The following is a 25,872-nucleotide window of genomic DNA, read 5'->3' on the forward strand; positions in this document are numbered from 1 at the left end:
GTGAACTGCTTCTGGATGTCTTCTCATATCGTATAACACACATAACAAGTACTTAAAACTAAATTATGGCTCAAATTACTGCTAGAACACTTCGTGATATTGACATTTGAGTTTAAACAAATCTGAAAACAACTTTCTTATATTGTTTTTTGAATAAACAAAACATCTTAATAATTAAATTCAATCTCAATTGTGGTATAGCATCAAATCACTACACACATCAGGGCACTTTACATAGTGAGGCTGAGACCTTACAAAACTACAACAGTTCCCACAACGAGACAGAATGACTGCATGTTGAAGATAGAAAGTAAAAATAATAGTATGAAGAGCTGGTTCTTTCTTCCTAAATGAATTAGCTGGTTTTATAGTATTTACACATCTACAGACCGTGACATAAACTTAAAGTTTTCTAACTTGCCAAGTGATCGTCACAGACTAGTTGTTAACACTAGGTAGCTCTGTTCTGTTAAATCAGGATCGCAGCCCAGGCCTCTCGATATCCTCGAGACACAGATGCAGTATCCATCTTGAAGCAGTGGTTTCCTGTATTCCACATTCAGCAAAACCCCATGACGACATCATTTTTAGTTTTCCATAACTCTTTCCTGCATGCGGTGGTCCAATTGAGGTTTTGATTAATTCTGAAGCCTGTGTTTGACGTAAAGAGGAAAAAAGGATATCTTCTGTGTGTTTCACTCAGGTTTACTATTTCCATGGATAGGTTCTTGTTCATCATGTCCTCCTCTGTCTGACATCCCTGACTGGTTTAATAAGAATGATCCATGCAGAGAAACCAGAGCGAGAGACAGAGGTGAACTCCAGCAGGGATTTAAACAAAGAATCCTCGGGTGTGTTTGAGCTGCACATGAGCTCAGGTGCTGCCACCTCACTGAGGACTCTCTGCCACACCCACCTCCAGCAACAGGAGCACAGAGTGGAGAGGGTCGTCACAGCCCTCATGTACATTTACGTCTAAGAGTGGGATTATAACCTTCCTTTCTGATAATCTCATATTTATACCAGTTTAGTCATGCTGCTATAGGACTAGATTGTCAGGGAACACACAGAGCTTCTCTCTCCTCCTCCTCCTCTCCATCACATTCATGTCTCATCTATACATGTCACTGACTTTCTCATGAATTAATAAATTTTTTCTTGATGTGTTGTTACATGACATCTCTTAAACATCTGTTCATCCTGGGAGAGGGTTCCCTCACATGCTGCTCTCTCTGAGGTTTGTTTTTGGTTGTTCTTTCTCAACTAGTTGAGGGTTAAGGGCAGAGGGTGTTATTGTTTGTATCTATATAACACTTTACTTGTCTTTCTACAGTAGTTTTTGCCATTCACCAATTTATACAGATCATCTATGTGCATCACTTTTTCAATGAAAAGGGACACTTCAGCATTCAGAATGGGGAAGACTGGCATCGAACTGACGACCTTCTGGTAAGAGATAAACCCTATGAGGCAAATTGTGATTTGTGAATATAATAAACAATTTGATTTGTCAAATTGATGTAGTTTATGTCTACAGTTCCGGCCTTCAGGTCTTGATTGAAACTTACACACAGATGTAAATGCACATATCAGAAAATAGAGAGAAGAAGCATACTGCAGACACAAGCGGGACAATTAACTTGTTTTTTTAATTTTATTACAAATGTACAGCTTATGAGTTTCCATTACGATTGACCTTTTTTAAGTCATTGTTTTCTCTACTTTATACAGTTTTAACGTCTTCTGTTAAAAGATAACTCTCCCATCACCCATCTCCCAAAGTGTAGCGCTGTGAAGAAACATGGGGACATCAACAGTGCGGGCCACGGTGCACTGCCAATGGCTGAGTATCAGAAGTGTGTGTGTGTGTGTGTATAATTCACCGGCTGCAAACGTAATGTTTGTACTTGTAGGAAGGCTTGGTCCAACTGAGAAGTGTGTGACGGTGTGTGTTTGATGTTGGACAAATAAGCATTAACATTCACACTGGAGGCACCCTATGTAGTGTCCATACATTTGGGGGAGGCTGAGGCCGTGTGCGTTTTTAAGACCCTCTCCCCCTTGTTTTGAGATGACTGTAGTGCTAAGCTAAAGTGCGCTTCAGACCGCTCTATCTCCCCCCTCCTTCACCGCATCGCTGCATCCTGCACCTCTTGTACCTGAACTAAAACCTTTGGAAGAGAGAGGTACATCATGTAGATCCTACTTCATCCAGCTGGTGTTTGAAAATAGTGCAACTGAGACCACACCTGAATCAAACGTATGTTCTCACTTCCTGTGGATTGTAATAGGATCAGTATATGCTTGACATTCGGTGTCAAGACTTAAGAGCGGAGGAAGAGAGTGAAGATTTGGCCTGAAGCTCACTTGAGCCTACAAATAGACATAAATATCTCACAAACATAACCCTAACATATAGCTTAATATAAAATATAGCATGAAAATATACGTTCATATATATGGCTCTACTCTAAAACTTGGGCGATCATGATTGAGGGGACAAGCTTCTCCGCTGGCCCCGATGTGTGTGTTTGTATGTGTGCAAGTATTTCTGTAGTTTCAGCAGTCAGTACGTCACTGTAACTCAGCCAGTCATAAAAGGAGATGATGATGTGCAAAGGCATTCAATATCAAACAATGATACATTTCAAGAGTCTTCCGGACATGATTAGTTTTGACAGGGAACGGAGAAAACGTTCATACTTCGTCCCGCAGAGACGAAACTGCACGAGACACTGAGGAGCACTGACAGTCAGACGCCCCAACTGATGACCAGGGGAGGAAAAGCGAAAGACTAAACGTGAATTAAGAGGACAGAGAAGTGCTGAAGGCGGTCTGGCATCAGTTTCTCAAAGTGTTTGGGGCAAGTTGGGGTTTAATTGCTTCTTGCTAATCGGCAGCAACACAAGAAAAAAAAACTCAACGTTGAGATGTACGGTGAATGCTGTTAGAAGGACGACGCCTTCGTTTCAGGAAGGTGAATTTCTAAATGCGCAGAATCCTTCGGAGCCAAGAGGCAAGATTATGCAGAAGACGTTAACCTTAGTTGCAGGTATAACCACATTTGCTCGGCACAGAACAACTGTGCTTGAACCTACAATAGGTTAAGTGCGTTATCTCTGAAAAGCAAACAAAAAAAAACAACTACTTTGTTCCCAATGCTGTCTCCCATGAGAGACGGTGAGCTAGAAGTTACAACTTCTAAGGCCCACGTCAGCAGGCCGTGACACAGAACCAAGCGTACGACAGTGGCTGAGGGCTTGATTGTGCTCGCCACGGTGAAAATAACACATGGCAAAGTAAATCAAGCGCACTCTGAGGTTTCAGAAATTGATTCAAATGAGCATATTTTTCATTTTCAGCTCCAGTTGACTAGATCTGGTTCTTTCCACAGATCGACTTAAAGCTTCAAGGTAGGGCTGGTAATTTTTCTCTGAAAGACCTTTTATCTTTATTTGTTTAAATCCACTTCACGCCCCGAAAGCCATCAATAAATAGTTGTTTGAAAAATAGAAAAAGAAAAATCTGCGGCCCTCGTAAAAGAGAAATTTAATTTGGACCGAAATAAAATGGGCGTACCTGTCCATTACTTTAGCAGCGGAGACATGCACCGCTGAAGCAGAGGCGATAGCTAGAAGTTAGCGACCCAGTCACGGAAAAGTTGTCTTCCAGCAGTTGTCAGACAGTGTGCGTTCATGTGTTTTGGGGGTGTAGCTTTGATGAGAGGTCCGATGGGAGGGGGTGAAATGGATCACTTTCAAAGTGTAGTCTGCTTCTAACTTTTCCAGTATTACCAACCCAAGCTTTAACTGCAACATACCAGTATCGCCAACATGCATGCTAACAAACGTTTCACTCAACGTTTGTTAGCATGGATTTAAATAATGGATGCTATTCAAAACAAGCACCGAGAAAGCACCCCGGCCTTCTCAGTAGCCAACGGCCCTAAAACCAAGAATGGGGGATTCATCCTCGTAAACAGGCTGGACCAAATGGTGCGCTTGATTTTTATCATCCTGCTTGACACAAAAAAAGTGAGTATGAGATTCTGAGATGATTCCACTAGTTCTATTAGAAGAGGCAAATAAAAGAGGAAACATGAAAAGAGTATTTTGATCCAGATATGCACATAATGCACCAAGGGGTTTTCAATCTGACAGAGAATCAAAAACAAATCTCCCAAAACTCCAACTCCCCTTTTCGACCACTCGGCCACAGGACAAATTACAACATGAAGAAAAAAACCTCAACTGTCACCCACAAAAAAAGAGTCAGAGAGAAATGTTGAGGACCATTTCACAGGTTTTCTTCTGTTTTCTTTACGTGTGCATGTTCATTTAAATCCCAGTAAGAGGTTGAGCACATTTCTCCTCACCTGTCTCCCCATTCCAATAAATGAGAATCATATTGAGACAATGAAATAAAACATACAGAAACTGTTAAATCAAGACAGTGAGTAAAAATATCAATACAAAAAAACAATTGGCATGATAAACAATAACAATAAATCACAATTATTCCAGTGTAAGTGTTTTGTTTTTGTAAGTCAGTAAGGTTTGTCCTCAGAGGTGCAGACCAAACCAATCTGCAAAAAAAATCAAACAAAGAAAAAGAGGAAAGAAATTCAAACATGCCATATCACGATGTGTACCACCGACAATGTGGAGAGATGGGGGTGACAAATCGGAGGAAAGCAGGAACCCCCTGTAAAAGTTAACCCTGGATAAAGTATTTGGGGTGTGGAGCAGGGTGACGTTAGATGGATGCCAGGGGGTCCGTCTCTGCAGCGGGAGCTCATCCTGTATGGGACGGGACAGGGGACAAGAGGGGCCTTGTGATTTCATTGGCGAGAGAGAGAGGGGCAAAGGAGCAGGCGGGAGAGGAAAGCAGAGGAGGAACGTCCTGACTCCTCACAGGACAACGGGACGGCAGTGGTTTAAGGTACGTCACAGGCTGCAGTGGTTGATCTGACGACCTCCCTCTCTCGCACCATTCACTCCCACTCCCTCTTAACCATGATCAGGGAGGGAGGGATGACGAGGGACAGGTGAGAATAAATAAAGCGGTTAACAGCTCAGGATCCAGTTCACTGTACATCGCCACCTCTGTATTTCACATATGCTCATCACAGTTAAACAGTTTATTATACAAATCTGATTCCAATTGTTGCTCCACACTCTAGTTCCCATGTTAGTTCCTCCCGCTCGTCCTCCCCCACTCTCACTTCCACACTTGTGGAATTTCTCCTTTTTCAGTCCTCGTGTTATATCTCAACCTTGAGCGCTTCCATCCGATTCCTTTCCCATGCATTTTCCAAACTTCTCTCTTCTTTTCCATTCCTCGTCGTGCCCATCACTCTCTCGGTCACTCCCCGTCCTCCCATCTTTAGTGTGATCACATTATCCGTCTTCATCAATATCCTAGAAGCCCCTCTGTTCCCTCTCAGCCCACCCATGCATTGATCTGTTCTTTCTTCCTCTTCCCTCTCAATCTATCCATCCATGCATTTGTTGGGTCACTGTTTCTTCTCACGAGTGGTGATGGTGACCAGTTGCTTGGCGGCCTTAGCGATGTCATAGGCGCATTGGATGACCTGCTGAGTGAGGAGCTGGTAGTCCACTGCAGGGGCCCCAGGCTCCGAGGGCACCGCCTTACGGCACTCCACCTGCAACCGCGAGGCACTGGAGGCCAACAGGCGGAGGGAGCAGTGGACTGCATCCAAAGCTGGACGCTGTGGAGAGGGAATCAAGACTGAACTCAAACAGTGGATGATGAAACCAGATGGAGGAAGATAAAGGGAGCAACACCCAGACAAAGAAGACACAAAGGGAAAAATAAAACATAAGTAGAGGGAACTTACTTTTGGGAAGAGTGAGGCCATCTCAGTGACAGCAGAGTGGATCTTCTCAGAACATGGAACAAAGCTGAGGAGGAGAGAGAATTATTATTTAACACATTTCCCAAAGAATTTGTGAAGTTCAATTAAAACTAACTCTGGTGCATTTCCCCATTTAGTTTGGGTCAGTGTATTACCTCTGCCAGGTTAGTTCTGTTTTTGTCTGCATTTGTTTGGTAGTTGTGCAAAACGTAATCACTGCTTAGACACTTACACAACTTTTAACAACTAATAATAATAAGTGAGGGGTGGAGCAGCAGGCTGAGGCAGGACGTAATGTAGAGGAGACATTCAAAAGGAGGTGAAACTGCACGGCGTTGTGTTTGTAGTTTTAGTCAGCTGAAGTTAAACTTCTCCACATCCTGATGATAGAGGGCAACAAATTCTAATTGAAAAAAGAAGTGGTGGTGCTAGATGTTCCTGTAATTCAATGTGTTATTCAGTCAGGAGGTTCAGGTTGCACTTGTCAGCAGGGACGTAATGACAAGTATTATTGATTTTACAACAGACAAAATGGGATCCTTGTCTCTTTTTCCCCCATCTCTTGAGTGTGCGTCTGTCACCTACCTGTCGTGTTTGAACTCCTGGGCAGCCCTGAGCAGCTCCTGGATGTTCTTGGTCACCTGCTCAGTCTTCAGTATGACGTCCTCTGTGCAAGGCAGGGTGGGGTCTGGCTCCCCCGTCTCCCCGCCCCCACCTCCACCCTCCTCCTCACTGCTGCGGCCCATACTAAAAAATAGTAATAATAACAGCTTTACTTATATAGCACTTTTCTAAACAAAGTTCTTCACAAAGTGACAAAACAATAATACATTTCAATAATATTTAACAGCAAATTAAATCAATTAAAATTAACACAGAGCTTTTTTTAAAGACGTTTTAAGAAGTTCACACTACACGATATTCAGCCCAAACATAAACTGTGCAGCTACATCAGGTTTGGACACAAAAAACGGTCGGGCTTGGTTTGTTTTCTCTCGGGTTTTGACATGTTCTGAGAGAAAAACGCAGCCTGAGCCGCTCTATATTCTGTACAACAGTGACGTCCACTGAAGCATTTCTCCTCTCGTCTAGCCTGATGTGTCTTTTTGTAGCAGGATGACACAGAGCAGTTAGATCATTTAAATTTGCTGTGTCTCTTTTGTGATCAAACGTAGTTTGGAGAACAGACGTACAAGTCTGAGGTTTCTCCTCGTGAAAGATCATGTAGTGTGTGACCCACTGTCTGCAGTCAGTCTGTATGAACCCACAACGACTGCAAGACTCCAGATCACAAGACAGCAAGTCATGCAGTGTGAACTACACAATGATCTGACGACTTTGAAAGTTGTGAACTGTGAACTGGGCTTTAAGAAAAGAGCTGACAGTCATAAAAACTACAGATTAAGATAAAATAACACTCATCCTTGTGAGTACAGTGACTTGCTGTGAGTCTGACCTTAGCGAGAGGTCATATGTTTGTGTGTTGTCATAGTCACTGTCTGTGCCACTGCCGTGCTTCTCTGGTTTGGACACCTGGGGAAGAAAAACACAACACAAATGATGTTACATCATTACATTTACACCACCAAACCTCCTGTGTTGTTCACTCCTGCAGAGTTCAAGAGATACATCCTACAACAAGTGCAAGCGTTTGTTAACAATTTAATGTGGCAGATTTAAAAAATAAAAAATGTGACGTTTTCCGTTAGTTGTGGTTGGTTCTCTGGAAAAAGCTAATTATGCAGAAATGTTTTAATGTGCAGCCTAATATCATCTGTATTCTTGACTGTTCTCACAGGATGTGAGGAATTAATGTGATTATATCAATATATAATCCATATTCCAGGCCCTTGCAATATTTGTCAGGGACTGATTATGAACAAATGTAACCTCAACTTCCTGAATGGGCCCGAGAGCAGGATCAAAAGAGCACAAAAATCCATCCATACAAACTGAACAAACCATGTATCTGCCCATCTCTGTAGATCCAGACAGATGTTGGCCTCCATACGACACTGGACCCCCTGTGCTACCCTTCCTTACCTGAGAAGAAAGGAGCAGACAAGGATGGAGGGAGACAGAGATGGACGGACAGTGATGAGATGAGACATTACAGATTTGCAGAAAAAAAATAGATGATGAAAAAGGAAAGAAAAAGAGAAGGGGGATGTTTTTATAAACTGTAGAAACACAATATGAAGGAGTCAGTGAGAGCAGCGCCAGATCAACTAAGCAGCTCACCCATCATCCTATAAAGACTAAACAACTCTACAGTTATCTAACACTGACATTCAAAGGTCACGCAGCTAAACTAAACAGTGTTGAAGAGCAACACATCACACAGAGCATCTAAAATAGACTACATATGCTACAAACTAATGTTGATCTCCAGTATTATAATGCATAATAAGCAGAGGTGGTGCACAGTGTGAGAATCCAACATTTCGTAGACGAAATGACAAACAATGCAATGACAGACAAAATGCTTACATCCAGAGGATGCACGGCTGCACTGCAGTGAGCAAAGGACAGACAGGTGAAGACACAGACAGACAGAAAGAAAACAAACAAACAGGTAAATCTTGGTGTAAAGACATGGTGAGCTGGACACTGACTTATTGTCCATTGACGGCTTCTGATGATCAGTGATTGCAGCTGCATAAATAGCTGCTGTAGATGAAATGCTACTCAATTCTCTGACAGATCCCTAGATGCCTCTTATATAAGACATTTTAAGCCTGGTTAAAATGTAAATGGATGTATGTCTTACACTGCAGCCTAAGCTTCAAACATGAATCCTGAGAGATCCGATCACAAGTGGTGAGCATTGAATATGCGTGTTCACAACTCCTGGCATTAAAACGACTTCTGGTCAAATTTCACTTCCCTGCACTATGTAAAAACAAATTTTGATCACATGCGTCTAGATCTCAGTATAAATTTGGGTGCGTTCACAAATATGCTCTTGTGATCAGATTACTCAGGATGGATGTTAAAACAGTACCAGGTCTGAAGGGGGTTTGAGTGGATTATGGTGGGAATAGTTAATACAAGTTGAGCAAAAGTTGCTAAAACTGAAATGCAGAAAAAAGGACATTAGAAGAGATGATGAGTAAAACTATCGAACTGATTGTGTCACTGAGAGTCATGGATGAGACCAAGCAGACCAATCACTGTCTGGTCTGCCTCATCACAACATGTAGTTACATTTCTAGGGAGGTGCACCTCAGGCTACCGCGTAGATTATGACAAACAATACAAGGTTGATTCAATAAAAAAGTATAAATTGACCTTTACAAGGATATAAACAATTGTTTGGAGATGCTTAGTTCCCATCTACATCCACCTTTATGTGTGTGCATCTCCAGATTGAGCAGCTCTACAGCAGCAGGAGAGTTACTTGGAGGTCAAAGGGTGCAAAGCATGCTAGAGATCAGAGCATCACAGGGGTTGCTAGGCAACCAAACAGTCAAGACAATCCCTTTTTCTTCCGTCTTTCTCCTTCAGGTCACACTTGTGCACTTCATACTTTATGGCTTTAAAGGCAAATATTGATGTCTCATTGTCTTTAAGACGAACCAGTGCTACACGTTCACATTAAAAAGAGGATCATGCACAACTGGACCTTTCCAAGAGAAGAAGCAGGGAGAAAGAAAGCTGAAGGGGAAATAGAGAGATAAGGACTGGACTGTCATCATCAGTCTGGGAAAAAAGATTCAGTCAACCAGGGCCACCAATAGGAGGGTGGTAAGTAGAAGGGGCCAGGGGAGTTCTAACTTACGCTGGGTGTGTTGAGGGGCTGCAGGCGGGCTGCCAGGGAGTCCAAGGCTGGGGGGCCATGGACCTTAGGGCCGGGGGCCGCCCCTGGCTCGTACATTGAGAATGCCTGGCGGTCTCTCCGGTGGGGATGGGAGTGGGGAGCGACGGAGGAGGACACAGAGAGCCCCGGGCTGTCCGCTCCAGGCCCAAACCCACCCAGACCCCCTCCACTTATTCCTCCTCGCATCACACCCCCTTGCCAGTGGCCTCCTCCTCCTCCACCAGGGCCCCCTTCCCCATGGCCGACTGCCCCCCCAGCCTGCTGGCCCCCCCGCAGGGCACTGTTCTCTGTCTGCATCCGTGTGATCTACAGGAGAGGAGGAAGGGAGCAGGGAGGGATGAGAGGATGAGAGGAGGGATGAAGGGAGGGACATTGGGGAGGTTGAAGGGAGGGGAGGGGCGGTATCAACTGAATGGTCAAAACAAGCATCCACAATCGCATGTACAGTCAAGAGCTCAAACAGGGCGTCATATTTTAAGTCATTTCAAGTACTGGGAAGGGAGGGTATGTAGGATAAGACGTTTCAGTAAGTTACATGGCGAGGCATGGATTAGGTCATGGGGAAGCGGTGGAGGGAGGCTACATACCATTATGTATACATAGTTTGCTTCAGAGGGGTCAGTGAGGGGTAATGTGGATTATGATGGGCACTGATCTTCACTACCTTCTTGTTTGACACCATTATTTGTTACTTGCTTTGTGTTTCTTGAACACATGCATGTTTGCCTCAACTCTCTCAACACAAAATTCTCTGACAAGAAAAACAAAAATACATGGATGAATCATGGGTCACAGAAGCTAACACTTGCAGCTACCAATGAATACAATAAGCTAATGATGATGACTCACAACCCAACATGAAGCGGCGATGACTGCGCCAACTCAACTGAACTAAAAAATGACAACTAAAATGAGAACAGGCATTTTGTAGCAGACTTGCTCCACATGAGACTGACTGCTGCTTTGGTTTCAAGATAACACTGAGAAGCTGTCACCAAATGTTTCTTCCACTGACAACACTGTTGGAAATTGACACCCTGTCAGAAGAAATACACCAGCTTGAAGAGATATTCATATATTCACTTGTTTCTCCGTCACGCTGCCCTCGTTCTGTTTGAGTAACTTGTTCATTCTCCCTTTGCCAACCTGTCTTTGTTTGTCACTTTGACTTGTGTATCTTCAGTGCAGCCCTATAATCTAGGTACCTTCTCTAGTCCAAGCTTTCTCAGAAACAATTCATGCCAACCTGTCATGTCATGTCATGTCATCTCTCTTCCTTGGAGAAAGATTTTTTATGTAAGTCATCCCCAGAGTCTCTCCTGCTACGAATTTTTTAACATTGGTTGAAGCTTCGGACAAATTCACCCTCTGACTTTTTTTTTTTGCCCGATTAATCCCTATCCATCCTTTCATCCACTCTCCGTGCTCCCTACCTCCTTTTGGAGCCGCCGCAGCTCCTCACTCAGGTTGTTGTTGACTTTCATCAGCTGCTGCACCTTGGCTTCTGAGGAGGCCAGGGCCTTCTTCACCTCAAGATACTCCTGCAGGGTGATAGGACCGTCTGACAAGTCTGATGAGTCCATACTCTGGATGGATGGGACACACAGACAAAGTGAGGTACAAAGTGAGGAAACTGAGTTATATCGAGTTATTTCAGGATAAATATGAAATATCTTCAGGATTCATTCCACTCAAACGCTACATTCAATCTTTGAAGTTCTTATACTGGGGTAATAAGAGGATGATGTACATTATGAATCAATGCTCTTTTGGTTAGTTAAAAACAGAGCTTAATACTGTGTGAGAGGAAGGGGGTGGCCTGCAGCAGAGTATTACAGCTGATCACACATGTAAAGACAGTAGCGCCTTAGTTCTACTCTCACTACACTATCCGCCCCCACTTCCTGTGACCCTGGAGCACAGCACACACAGACTCAGTCCTATACCACTCCCTAAAACGGAACCACTAAAACATCTCTCATATACTATTCTTCAGAGATCTTTGTTTAAATTCCATCCGCCTCCCACCCAAACCATGTCTCTTTTACTCTCATGCCCTCACTTAATACGTATATACAATGACATTTAATGCCAACCCCATTAGAAATAATGAATGCATATCTTTTAAGTGCGGAGATGGGAGTGGAGCCTTTGTCAGTATTTTGAACTCTGAGCTAAATGAGTGCAAAGGAAAAGGAGATAGTTACTGGTTGAGTTGTTGTTTATATTGTTTCTACCACTCCTGCACCATTTCTCCTCTATTTCTCTGTCCCCCCTTCTCTCACACACACACTCTCTCTCTCTCTCTGTATGAACAATGCCTCTCTGACAGCGACCCAGAATAGCTGATGATGTCACTCAGGAGCTATGTGGCAGCCTTGACTGTGGCCACTCCCCGCAAAGCATGCTGGGACAAGCAGTTTTAAATAGGAAAACAAGTAAAGGCGTTGCTTGCTATATACTAAACACTATGTGGAAGGAGCTGAACTAAATTGGTGAGTAAAAGTGATTGTGTGTCAGCATTTGTAGAGTTGTGTATAAGTAGGTTTTTATTATGCACTTTATTAAAGCTACAGTTGACGTAGTAGGCAAGAACTGTACCTTTGCTCGGTTGCTGCGTTGTGTGTTGTTGTTGTTCTGGGTGGTCAGCTCACTGTCTGTGTCTTCATCAGATGCTACGCTGTCATAGTCATGCTGGTCATCATCAATACCCAGGTCCAGTGGGTCTGGCAAAGAAAAGGTTCTCATTTATTTCAATACATAAAATATCATTCCCTCGCTTCCTTTCAATCTCTCTCTCTGGGACTGTACACACAGCTCACACTGCTTACTAATAACAATGAATCCCATTTCTCTTCTTTATTAAATTGCTGGACTGGTCCGTTCTTCCTGTTGCAGCTATAATCAAGCATCTAACATTTTTAATATGCTCTACAGTGCTCCAATCCTGTACCGAAATGCAAAACTGACCTGTATGTATCCATATTTGTAACTGGATTAAGGTACATCTCCTTTTTTGCTGTTCTTAAAAAAGGTTATTAATTCCCCACAGTCCTCAAATTCAAGGTGACTGTCCTTTCCTCCCAGTGTCTCACCAGAAGGGCTGCTGAGACCTTTTCCCTGCTGTCTCCTTTTCGCGTCGCTCAGGATATCGATGATGAGCGTGGCAAACTCCCGAGCATTGAACCGGGCCAGCTTCTGACGGCCCTGAGAGAAGAATGAGTCAGGACTTAGGACGTGGATTATTATGTAAACACATGCACACGTTGGCATGAGGATCTGAAGTGAGGTTAGTTTTTTCTAGTTCTGTCTAGAGTTGTGCCGTATGCAAAAACAATCCAGCCCACAGTCAGTGCTTCACCGCCTGTGTGACTGCTGTGGTCAACTACCATGTGGAAAAACACAGTCATACTGAGCAGTGGTCACACACACACACACACACACACACACACACACACACACACACACACACACACACACACACACACACACACACACACACACAGAGAGAGAGAGAGAGAGAGAGAAACATAAACTGGCATGTATGAGAATGAAAAGGTCAATTTCCATTGACTGTACTGACACGAGACTGGAAGCACTACACAAAACCATCTATACCACACCACTTCAGAAGACAAAAGAAGGTAAAAAGTTCAACCCTAAATGTGACTCCCACCATAAATAGACTCAACCACTGTGGACCACACAATGATGGCAGAGCAAACGTGGCGATGTGGGTCTTTTTTCAGTATGTACGTGGTGTTTAAAATGTTTACACGACTGAACACACCGATGTGGAACTATGTGAGACGACATATGGGATTTCTCTCTCTCACATGGGGAGCGAGGGAGAGTAGACAGAGAGAAACACAGATGGATTACATCTTTCCTCTTTTCTCACAGCTGAAGACCATCCCTTGTCAATTTCACACTCATTCTTGGCTTCTCCCACCAAACACATGGACACAGACTGACTGTCCAAGATACCATGAGGCTCAACTTTTGGTTAGTGCTTGAAAGTTATTTCACCTTCTTCTTTCTCTCAGTTTTGTCATCGTCTTCAGGCCACAAATATCTACAATTTCCTATGTATGTGTGGAACAGCCAACGCTGAAGTGTTTAAGTGTGTGCATGCGTGAAAGTGTGCATGTTTACCTGGTTGCGTGTGGCAGAGTATTCAGGATTGACTGGTAGGAAGGGCACTGCGCTGCGTTCTGTTACCAGAGTGCTGTGGTTCTGGGTCGTAAGCCACACTGGAGACACAAATATGAAGCAAAAAATAAGTCGGGGTGTGTGTGTGTGTGTGTGTGTGTGTGTGTGTGTGTGTGTGTGTGTGTGTGTTTCTTTAAGCCACAAGGACGTTTTGGCTGAAACATGTGCAGTCAAACATTCAGTTCATCCACCCACACATACATAGAGACATAAACAAGCACAGTAGAAGAAAAAAATCAGTAGCTTTTAAAAGTGCTGCTCTGAGCACCTCCCACTGTGTGCAGCTGAGTGTATGTATCCTTGCCACTTACCTGCAGTGCTTCTGTCAGAAAGCACAATTGGACTGCTGCTGAAGAAAGGGGAGAGAAGAAAAGGAGAACGAGCGAAGAAGAGCAGAGGAGGAGGAGGAGAAAGTCTCAAGAATTTCTGAGGCACTTCCTCACAGCGACTCTCCTCCTCCCTCACTCACTCCATTTTGCCTTCCTCTTCAACGGTTATTTTCTTTTTCTCCTCCTGACTGTGTCCTTCAATTTCGCTCTCTCTCCTCTCAACATCTACTTTATCCAATACTCTCCTTTTCTCTAAAAGTTCATGTCAACTTTTCATAAATGGGTAAAAAAAATTATATCAAAGCATAAAAGGATATTTTTACTCAAGTAAGGATGGAGGAGATGAGGCTTACCTGCATCATTTTCTCTGCGATCCACCTCATCGTAGACATCCATCGCTAGCTCCTCAAACAGCCGATTATTGAGCTGTCACATGCAAGCAAATTGACCCCAGATATATCAACATGTATGTATTTATATATTTGTACATACCAGGTGTAACAAACAGTGTCAAAAACAGAGTAGAGGAGAACAGGCTTCATAAATGGAGTCTGGCCAAAATGGATATTTGGGGGTCGATGCTAACACCAAATTTAGGAAGTAAAAAAAATCTGATACTGATATATCGACCAATGTATATATTTTGAAAAAAATGGGCAATTATTCCTCAGATGTCCTCATCAAAATGTTATGACTAAGAAATGTTATATAATAGTTTTATAAAATGTATCATCAATTAAAAGAAAATGCAAATAGAACCATTCTATAACATTTGAATAAAGTAAATATACATATTTTCTCAGTAAAATGTAAACATTAATGAACATCTTTCGTGAATGGTTTATTCTAAAAATTTAATTTTCCATATAGGCACAAATCTCCAAAAATACACTGCAGTACCAATATGTGTGTAAAATGCCAAACAAATCCTTCAACGAATAAATCTGTGTGGTTCTAATGAAAATAACCTAATGTACATGTCATCTGTGCTTCAGTTTTTAAGATTTTACTTGGCGTGTTGTCTCATTGTCTGTCAACCATTAATTCTTTCCAAAACATTCAGTGCCGTAGTTTTACTTAAGTAATTTAAATTGTAATAACTAGCCATTAGGTCTCATTTTTTATTATTAACTCTGTGGGGTGACACAGATGGCTCTGGAGGGGACAAAAATCTTTATGGCATGAAATGGTGAATCTGGCTGTAACACCAACTATTTTAACCAAGCACTTATCTTCTTTAAATTACTTCCAAAGACACAAATGGCTCAAACTATTGTATGAATTTGACCTAATACCTTTCAGTAGAATTGTATGTTAAACAAGCCAAGAGTTTAATATCACACTTTGACCCAACTCACCGCTTGGAGCTTCTTCTTGGCAGCCTTGGCCAGCTCTGACAGGTCCAGGCTAAAAGAAACACAGATGAGGTTCAGAGAGGCATCAGAAGGATATGGTGGGGCAAAGAGACAGGGAGGTAAATGTGGGAATGGAAAAAGGAGCAAGAGGTAAGGACTGGGAAGGGTGTTTTGCTAGAGGGGGGGGCGGGAAGAGGGAGGGTACATTGAGGGTAGGGTGGGTGTCATATCAAAAGGTCTTAATATAGCTGTGAGTGCTACATTAACCTAAGAATAACCATCTGTGCAGTCCCAAGGACAGGGTGCATATGTGGTTTTAGTAGTTAATAGTAAAAATATCAGCATATGCTTGTTAGTCAGAATCTTCTTTTTTTCTTACAATATGCTGCTGTAGACCTATTTCACAGATATAAAAGTTACTTGTCAACAGTTTTATTGAATTTTTTTTATTCATTTTTTTAATGTAGACTAGACTTTTTCAAGGAAATGCTCACTGGGGATATATTCTTATAGGTTAATGAATATATGGAAATAGCTGCTGTGATTCTCCTGAGAGCAGCAACACCTTGGTTACTGCAGGAGGCCCTCTAAACCTCTTCTGCATAATAACCTCCAGTCATCTATGATTCTTTCTCCTCAGAACTAACTGTAACTTTGATTTGTCATGATAACGCAACACGCAGCTGAAGAAGACGTTGTTCAATGAAACAACAGGGAACTCTACAAAAGATGGAGTAGCAGAGATGTGGTGAGGACAGCAATGAAGGACAGATATCTGGGACACAAAAGGAACAAGGAGAGTAAAGATACCTCTGTGTCGGGCACTTAGGACGAGCTCTGGCTCCACCAAGCACAGCGAAATGGAGAGAACAGAAAACGAGTGACAAAAAGAAAGAAACAGACAGAAAGAGGGGCAGAGAAGCCACATCAAAACAGCTTTAATTGTTATTTTCAAGAGGAACCATTCACCAGAACAGAACAGATGCAAGTGGAGTTAGATGGCAGCTTAGAGGCAAGATCTACTTATGTAATCATACACTTTGAGGTGTGCCTGGTTTAGGGTTGATCTGATGAACGATGGTATCGGTGACCAATCGGTGGTCTCTGTTCGGTATACCTGACAATATGTACAGAACTCTGCTGCCAGGGTTGTCACCTGTACTAAGCCCTGGCAGCACATCACCCCGACCCTCATTCACCTCCACTGGCTCCCGATAAAGGCCTCTGTGTGTGTGTGTGTGTGTGTGTGTGTGTGTGTGTGTGTGTGTGTGTGTGTGTGTGTGTGTGTGTGTGTGTGTGTGTGTGTGTGTGTGTGTGTGTGTGTGTGTGTGTGTGTGTGTGTGTGTGTGTGTGTGTGTTTGTGTGTTTGGAAGCAGCGAAAAACTTTAATCTGTCACTGCATCAATGCATCACAGTTCAGGTTCACTTCAATACATTGGTAAACCCAGAGAGCTTTGTGAACCATAATGACCTGAGTTTATTTGAAGCGTTCACATATGCACAAAAAATGCTGACTCGTCGCTCCAAGTGTGTTTGGAGGGCTGAAAGGGACCAAGTGGGAAAACGCCATGACTTTATCCAGTTACTATCAGTTACTATTTGCTAAACACTAACCCTTACCTTATCTAAACCTTGAAACATGTCTTCACCTTAATGTGAGCGAGTAAACAGATGTAGGTCCCCAAAACATGAGTAATAACTGGACCCCACACAGGTTTGCGCCGCTGTCCTTATTAGAAGTTTGCAATGATCTCCATTCATTGTGGACCACCTAACCAAAATTATATCCCTAACCTTAACCCCATGACCAATTAATCTCTAACCTTAACCTGGGCAAAATTCCCATTTTACCCCTAACCTTAATAAAGACCCCAAAATTGATGTGTTGCCTCATTAGGACCAGGCTTTGGTCTCCATGTTGTGTGTAAGTATGGACATATTACTTAATTTAGTTTCTTAGCTTGTTTACTTGTGATCAAACACAACATTTTTATTCCTGACAGAGGTACAAGGCACTGTTATTATTTTTGTGATGATGTGAAACAATGTCTTGTTTGTGATGACAAATGTATATGTTTATATGTTTTAATATAACATAGCACAATATTAATATGTGTACAATTTGACCGACTGTATTTTTTATCCTATTTAGGCCACATTTGTTTAAAATAAGAGAGCAAGAGAGAGAGACCTGAGGTTTGCTCTGAATGTAGGGTAGCACCCCCCACCTCACAGAGAGTAGCCTAGAAACTGAGCCAAGTGGCAGTAAGACTTGATTTACTGTGGGCTGACTGTGCACTTCTACACCTCTCAAATAAAACCTGTAGATTAGGATTAATAAACCAAGCACACCTCCAGTACCTAAATCATCAGAGGTACCTGTAATAGCTTAGATAGGCATTTACAACAAACAGCAATCTTTGATATTGATGGTAAGAACCTAAGTTATCCAACTCATTTTTTGGGTGGAGTTACAGATACTATGATGCCACCCTCTGGTCAGAACACTAAACTGCATCATTATCAATTATCCCATGTCAGGCAGACGCAAGTATAACAAGGCCCTGTCCCAATTCACCCCTTAGCCCTACCACTTAGCCCTACACTTTTGATTTGTGCGGGCCGTGAAGGGATACTCCATATCTGGGGTAGGGCCACGGGGGGGAATTAGGAGTGAGCACAAGTCAGGTTGCTGTGAGGTTTAGTGATACCAACAAAGATACTTCATGCAATCCAGTCACACCAATGCCAATTCATGCGCGAGTGTTCATAGTCATCTGAAGAGAAATTAATAATGTCATGGTCCATACCTGTCTGCCATTTGAGGAATGATATAATGGCCATTCTTGTGATCTGAGGAGAGGAGTGGAGAGATTAACAGTTGTGCTTTAGGGCATTTGAGCTACATATGAACTGGTGCATAGAGTTACCTGGACGCCGTCCACACAGGTAGAAGGCTAGCCTGTCTGTCAGCTCATACTGACACTCCACAAGCCGCTCTGCTAACTCTATATGACCAGCCTGCCTAAAGCACACAAAACAGATTATTCTTTTTTTTGTTTTGAACCTAATTGAACTCTTACCCATTTTCACACAGTGGGTTTGATATGGAATTCCATTTAAAGGCTAACTGTGTTATTCTTGAAGTGTGTGTACACTGTCTTGTACCTTGCATAGTCCATAGGCGTACGTCCGTTAATGTCAGGTGCTCCAGGGTCTGCGCCGTACACCACTAAGAGCTCGGCCTGCAAGATCTGGCCTGCCTTGGCTGCTACATGGAGCGGGGTAGTGCCTTTTTCCTAGAAGTTCAGGTACACACACAGAGTCAGGACAAGAGGCAGGGCATGAGGAGAATAACTTAACACAAAAAGTGTTAGATGTAGTGAGTCTGCAAGCATATTTTGTCCTGACCGGGTGGAAGAAGTTGGCCTGAGCGCCGAGGGACAGGAGCCGAAGACACGTCTCTAAACTCCCGGTTCGCACACTGGAGTGGAGTTGCTAATAGAGAGACAAAGAGAATGATTGAGGAAAGAGAGAGAGAGAAATAAAAAAGAGATGTGGAAAAGATTTAACATCATGGTAAGAAAGGCAGAAACCCCTCATTAGCTTACTGGAGCTCCACAGCATTAGAGATCATTACGTCCTGCTGTGACATTCAGATCACTTCCTGCCAGGGGGTGTTATCACTGAGTGTGTGCATGTGTATGTGTATGTGCACGCACGCACATGCACCCCCACACACAGAGGAGTATGCATGTTTATGTATGAGGTCTCCATCTAAAAGTAACATCCTTTGTGCTTACACATGCTGTTCTACTGCACAGCTATGTCTTTATGGGCTAATTAACCTGAACTCATAATGCATTGCCCCTGAGCTGTGAAATACCAAGCCCTCACCTTACTGAGGTCCTTGGTGGTGACGCCATCATCATCGCGGCAGGGCAGCTTGTGCACAAAGGCCAGCATCTGGTATTTGGCTCTAATGAACTCTGACTTAGTGGGACTGCACAGAAGGAGGTAAGATGGTTAGCACAGCTTTATCCAATGATAAAATATAATACCACAATTATTATCAATGTACCCAACAAGTTATGCATCAATGCATGCATTAAATGTCCTTCTTTTTCCAAATGCACTTGAAGCATCATCAATGTACAATGTTTGCTAGCAGATCCCTTTGAGATGTGAATAAACAAAGTATGCAATACAGTACATTTAGACAGTCTGTAACTTCCCTTTCTTCCCTGCAGGTCCAATGATTGATCTCATGACCTTCCCATAGCTATATCTAAACTAGAAAAACACTAAGCTGGCAAACCATATGCTGTATGTAATTATAAAACATTACTATGAGAGCAAATCATCAAAATTACTAAAGTAATCCATGACTACAAGAAAACAGTTTGGAAAGCATTAAGGAAAAACTGCACACTATTATGCTTCACTAGCAAAAACACCAATTACATTCAGAAAGATTATGTTATGCAGCACAGGTAATTTCTTCCAGCAAAGGTGACAGAGGAGAAGAGGGGAGTGTGGAAGTGTTGTTTGTGTAATTCTACCCTGTGGTGAGTATACTTACTGGACTTTGTCCTGGGGGTTGGGTTTCCTTCGACCACTCTGCACCTGAGCAGGGTCCAGGAGACTGTGTTCCCATATGGAGTTGGCTCCATTACTGGCCAAGGTCTGAACCATCTGAATCACATATGTGCACACACGCACACACACATACACACACAAACGTAGTTATGAGTCATTGGTGGTACAACATATACGATAAAATTATCACCCTGACACCATCACAAGAATATTGAACTCCTTGCTCTGAGGATTATCAAAAACCTAAAAAGAAATATTAACATATTTTGGGCCTGAATTGACAGAGAAACCAACAAATGTTTGCAAAAAAAATAAGCAAGAAAACCTGTGGATGATCAACCTCTTTCTGTAGTAGTTCTGACATTCTGTGTAATTATTTTGGGTACTGCATTTGCTTAACTTGTATTCCATCACTCCCCTGCTCTTGTGTTCTTTTCCATCACTCTTCCATTTCTCAGTCTTACCTGCAGTAGTGCTGGAGGCCATCCACTGTGCCTCAGGTGCTTGACTATGGAGATATGCCGCCCTAAGCTGCGGTGAACTGAACAGCATTCATCACAGATCAGGACCCCTCGGTTTATACTGGTCCAGCCGGGGTCTGACAGACAGACAAACAGAGGGATGTTACACAGGATTTATAAACAGGCGGTTTGTGATAGTTAGCCTGAAAGAATCTGAAGTGCTTCAACACAACATTCACTTTAGTAAAGGCTGCATGTAAAACTCCTCTCCTTCAAATACGTGCTCCTTCAAAATCCTAGCAGTGTAATGTGAAAGTTACAGTTTACTCTGGTGCCATTTTCCTCAGAGAGACATATACTCGATGTACAGATCTATAACATGTCCAGGCTTCATTCAAGTATAAGTCAAACATATGCTCTGTGCAGCAGAAAATGTTTAATGAAATATGTATGATGTATGAACACACAGATCAAGAGGCATTAAGAAGAGGAGCAGCACAGATTGTAAAGTACTCCAATCAGATTTATAAATCTTTAAAATGCAGCGAGGTACATGCATTTTAATATTAGCGGCTGTTTGTTAACACAACCGCATTGAAGTTAACATAATTGCTTCACAAAATAGTTACAGTAAGGCCTGGGCATTTAAGATGTATTGCATATTCCAACGATCAAAATCAAACAATAGATCTTGAGAGTCAATATTTTAATATGGTTGTTTTGTCACACTAGGATTATATGTAGAGAGATACATTAATTATCAGAGTCTATGGGAGTTGTTTTAGCAACCGCTTGAAGATTCAAGATACGTGGCTCAGCTGGATCAAACATAGTGTGTATATTTTAAATGCTTGATTGATCTGTAATTCCCCACAGCTCAGCTCAAACTGTGAATTGTAACGAACTAATGTATGCACAGAGCCCAGCTTTGATTAAGTGTCTACCATTGTTGAGCTCAACTGATCCTATAAGAATAATTTAACCAAATACTTTCAGTATAACATGTGCAGTGACCAAGGCTGACGGTGGAAGTCAAGGCAACACAAGTCAAAGTTTTACTAAATATTAAGGCAGAAATTAAAATTCAAGACATTATCATTTCTGGTAAAGATCCCTAAAATGTGTATAATCCAGCATGTACACACACAACATGAGTCATATTTTTCCAAGAGGAAAAAATACGTGTGGCCGATGTCAAGTCTACTGACACTGGCAGACTAGTCATAAAGTCTGGGTCATATTTATGCCCTCAGGACCCTGATGTGATGAGCAGCTCACAGCTAACACAGTCTGCAATCATAACAAATATATGCACACTTACATGCACTTGATGCAAGCACGAATACACACAACACCCACATCTACTATCTACATTAGTCACTCTTAGGCTGGGATAAAACCGGCAGGGCTTAGGGTATTAATGGGGCTAAAATAGTCCATCATCAGATGAACTGACAAACTGCAAGTTATTTTGCCTGCACACAAAAGTGCCAGCAGAAGCAGAATGGTTTTGGTAAGAGGTATAGCCTGGTTTAAAACAGTAGCCTGTAGTCTTTTAAGGCCAGACTGCAGCAATTTAATTCCTTAATCTGTGTAATAAATATAAAAACTCCCACAGGCTATGCTATCTGCTTGGCTCGCTGGATCAATATGAGGCTACACAAGTAAGCTATTAGAACAGGATATAATATTGGCAGCAGAGCATTGGCCAAATCTGCAGCATGACATAATTTAGCCTAAAGTTGGCCTAATTCCTCAATACGGCATTGACATTTGTTTCTGTCTCTGTCACTTAGGCCTGCATAAAAACATGTATTATAATGAGTAGTGATGTAAATGATAATACACAGCAAGTTAAGTATCTACATTTATAAGAGGCGGATTCACACATTACCATTTTAATGTCTGCAACATGTAGGTCTACGACACCTCAAGATTGATTTCAATTCATACATCCATTCTTTAGTGTCAAACTATAACCAACTAAACACTGGTCACAACAAAAACAGCCTTGACTTCACAATATAAGATGATGCATAGATTCACTGCCCCCATCAGACTGGTCAAAACACTTCCACAAGAGCCACTGTTTCTTACACAATTGCATCTGTGTCCAATAAAAGAGCTCATCACACACACACAGACACACACAGACACACACGACAACATGATTCATTGTTGCTATAAACCCTGCGTATTGCCAAGGCATGACATTAAAGCTTCCAGAGGCTTGGCCTGGACTGGAAGTATCAGTTGTCTTTTGTAGCCATGCCACAAAGTTATCCCCCCAGTATGACACAAAGCTGGTCGTAGGGAGGTGGCCCGTCACCAGTGGCTAGGTCAGCATTTTGCAGAACGCACTGCGTGTGTGTGTGTTGTCAAAAGGAGGGGCTACACGTAGAGAAGAAATATACAGCCAGTAACAGCTACATGGATAAACTAGATCCCTGCAAGTGATTTTGTCTGAGACAAATCAACCAATCATAGATATGATTGATTTGTCAGAGATTTAGCATATTGATCATCTGTAAGTTGCTAAGGAAATCACTGAAATCAGTGCTGGTCAGGTTATGAAAAGCAACAGAGGGGAAGATAAGAAAAGCATAAAGATGCTGAAGTGAGAAGCTACGTGTATGGTAGAAGTAGGGGTTCAGGTGATAAATCAGTCGACGTGGCCAGATAGAATCTGAAAACTATATTTAAACATTAGGGCCCTGAAGCTTACGGAGTTTATCACGGAAAACTCACTGAATCACAAACACACACAATGAATCACAAACACACACAGTGAATGACACACAGACAAACTGCTGGAAGGTGGAGCAGCTGTGAAGTGAGCAACTGTGGAAATGCATGTACCCATGAATGAATGCAAAGAACACACACACACACACACACACACAGGAGGAGGAGGAACTGAACATGGGGGCATGTGAGGCGACATATGCAGCACACCTTACATCACATTACAAACAAAAAATAACAGATGGGGCAACGATGTAAATCTAACCTGTAAATATTGCAGCGATCATCCCTGTGTCTTACAGAATCACAAGGATAAATAGTGTCTGTCAGGGGAACTTCAGACATATTTATTCTGCTGGACTTCGTATTGAATCTGGTTAAATATCCCACTCTGTGAAGCCTCTCGAATGAATTTACTTCTGTTGATTTCCTCCAACATTTCAAAACAGCGACAGAAATGCAACATTCGGTTCGAATTAGATTAAACAAACACCCTCCTAGTGATTCATGTTTTTAAATTAAAATGTTCCTGAGTGCTCAGACACTGCTGATGAAACGACTGGCTGCTAGCTGACGCGTTAGCAGCAACTTGGCGTTGGAAGCAAAACTTAGCTAGAAGAGCTAACGCCGTAGCTAAGCTAGCAGCGTTAGCCGGGGCTACACAAACTCAGAACACCGCAGTCGTGCGCTGGCGATAACACGAGGGTTTTGAATTGGAATGAAAGTGTGTGTTAAATTCATTGATTGTAAAAAAAAAAAAATACAAAAAAAAAAATACACGTTCAACGCAGGTTCGCCATTCAGCGAGTCGACATCGCCAGGTCGTTAGCCAGCCTGAGCTAACCCATGAAGAAGTCCATCGTGAAAATCAAAACAAACGTCTCTCCGAGTGGCGACATAAACCTGACACTCACATCTTCCACTGCAGCAAACAACCGGCTCCCCTCACACGAGCCCTCGGGCAGAGAAATGTGGGTTTTCTGCCGCTCAGTGCGGGAACATTCATGATATTTCCCGCTGTGATAACGCCTATTTTTCACTGTTTATTTTGGGCCTAAGCGACGCTTGGAAGCCCTGGCCTCTTTCCTGCGCTGCGGAGCCGCTGACAGTGACAGCAGCCTCGGCCCCGTTGTCCCACCGCGTCGCCCTCTCGGCGCATTGTTCCAGCACAGTGGTGTATTTTGATTTGTTTTCCTCCTCCCTACCTGGCGCACTGCAGTCGGCGCAGACTTCCGTCCTCTGAAGCTTCCTTGACATCTCGGAAAGTGGAAGAAACCGAGAGGTGGATGTCGGCGATGATGTGGCTGCTCGCCCTCTTCCCCCCGAGCTGCCGACCGACGTCTGCCGTCAACCGATGCGGCCCCTGAATCCCCGGAAGCCGGGTGGTGTGATCGGTTTTCCCGGGCCAGCTGACAGCTGGATTTCCCGTTTGTTCCTGCGGTATCTTCGCCCACGTTCACCACTGAGCTGCAAGTCTGCAGCGAAGTTCAGTGGACATGGTTCATCTGGCTGCTGGAGTGAACCACCATGTCTGAATATTTACTAAAAACTGTTCACCGCATTGCCCGCAACTCACCGAGAGACGGCAGCTTTCTACCTGTCAGCTCGCACACACACACACACACACACACACACACACACACACACACACACACACACACACACACACACACACACACACACACACACACACACACAGGGCAGGGAGTGGTGAAAATAATCCTCGTATTCTATAAATACTGAGATTCATTTCACCTCAACACAGATGATTACAAATGCAGAACAGTACATTTACTTTGTTAGACATCCCACTGACCCACTTACACCATCTTAGTGAATTGGTTTAATATTCTTTTTTTCTTTCTTTTCTTATTAACTCACCCTTGTTATTAGACTGACAAACAAACATCTATACATTTTTATCAAAAACACATATTGTGTTACAGAAGCATGTCAAGGGCATTGACAAGAGACAAGTGTGCAAAATATATTTAAAAAAGTTAATATTATTGAATTATGGGGGAAATTATACTTTCATCTAAGGGTAGTTTTTTTCAATTTAAGGAGAGGGGCTACTTTCAAATATGTTTTTCAGGGTTTGTGGCTACCAGATAAAGACATTAATATATGTATAAATGAATACAAACATTATATTAATATAGATCTATTTTGTGTACATGTTGATATCTCAACTACTATTATTATTGTTATTAGTATTTCCATTTTGTATTTGTTTGTCATATAGGCCTACTTAGCAACATGTGATTAAAGTATTGACAAAACAGAAAACCGAGAACCTCTGAAACAGATTAACAAGGAAACACTGACATTAATTCATACAGTAATTTCCCTAATTGCATTCACACTGAACCTGGACATGCAAAGATGTCAAATTTAACATTTGAAAAAACAAAACTATTAATGAATAGCATATAACACAAACAAAGTCAATACAACTGAAACAGCCCATGGC

The 25,872-nt window shown here is 42.5% G+C and overlaps 1 protein-coding gene across 3 annotated transcripts; it reads right to left on the reverse strand.

Annotated features, from left to right (window-relative positions):
* Positions 1–1,630: 1,630 nt before the first annotated feature.
* git1 (G protein-coupled receptor kinase interacting ArfGAP 1) lies at positions 1,631–25,008 on the reverse strand. 3 transcript variants are annotated; one of them, XM_020095111.2, is made up of 21 exons: positions 24,605–24,998; positions 20,658–20,791; positions 20,177–20,289; positions 19,492–19,597; positions 19,006–19,092; positions 18,763–18,893; positions 18,525–18,619; positions 18,405–18,447; positions 16,405–16,431; positions 15,598–15,646; positions 14,593–14,665; positions 13,854–13,951; positions 12,794–12,905; positions 12,300–12,424; positions 11,132–11,284; positions 9,660–10,004; positions 7,841–7,921; positions 7,335–7,411; positions 6,464–6,625; positions 5,861–5,924; positions 1,631–5,731 (listed from the first exon to the last, which is right to left on the reverse strand). In XM_020095111.2, exons 1-21 carry the CDS (start codon positions 24,654–24,656, stop codon positions 5,516–5,518), a joined length of 2,343 nt encoding a protein of 780 aa, XP_019950670.1. In that variant the 5' UTR covers positions 24,657–24,998; the 3' UTR covers positions 1,631–5,515. The 3 variants fall into 3 exon arrangements, with proteins under 3 accessions (XP_019950670.1, XP_019950671.1, XP_069390273.1); XM_020095112.2 differs by lacking the exon at positions 16,405–16,431 and having other exon boundaries at positions 24,605–25,008; XM_069534172.1 differs by lacking the exon at positions 9,660–10,004.
* Positions 25,009–25,872: the final 864 nt, after the last annotated feature.

This window comes from Paralichthys olivaceus, chromosome 11, assembly GCF_024713975.1.
Source record: "Paralichthys olivaceus isolate ysfri-2021 chromosome 11, ASM2471397v2, whole genome shotgun sequence".
NCBI lineage: Eukaryota > Metazoa > Chordata > Actinopteri > Pleuronectiformes > Paralichthyidae > Paralichthys > Paralichthys olivaceus.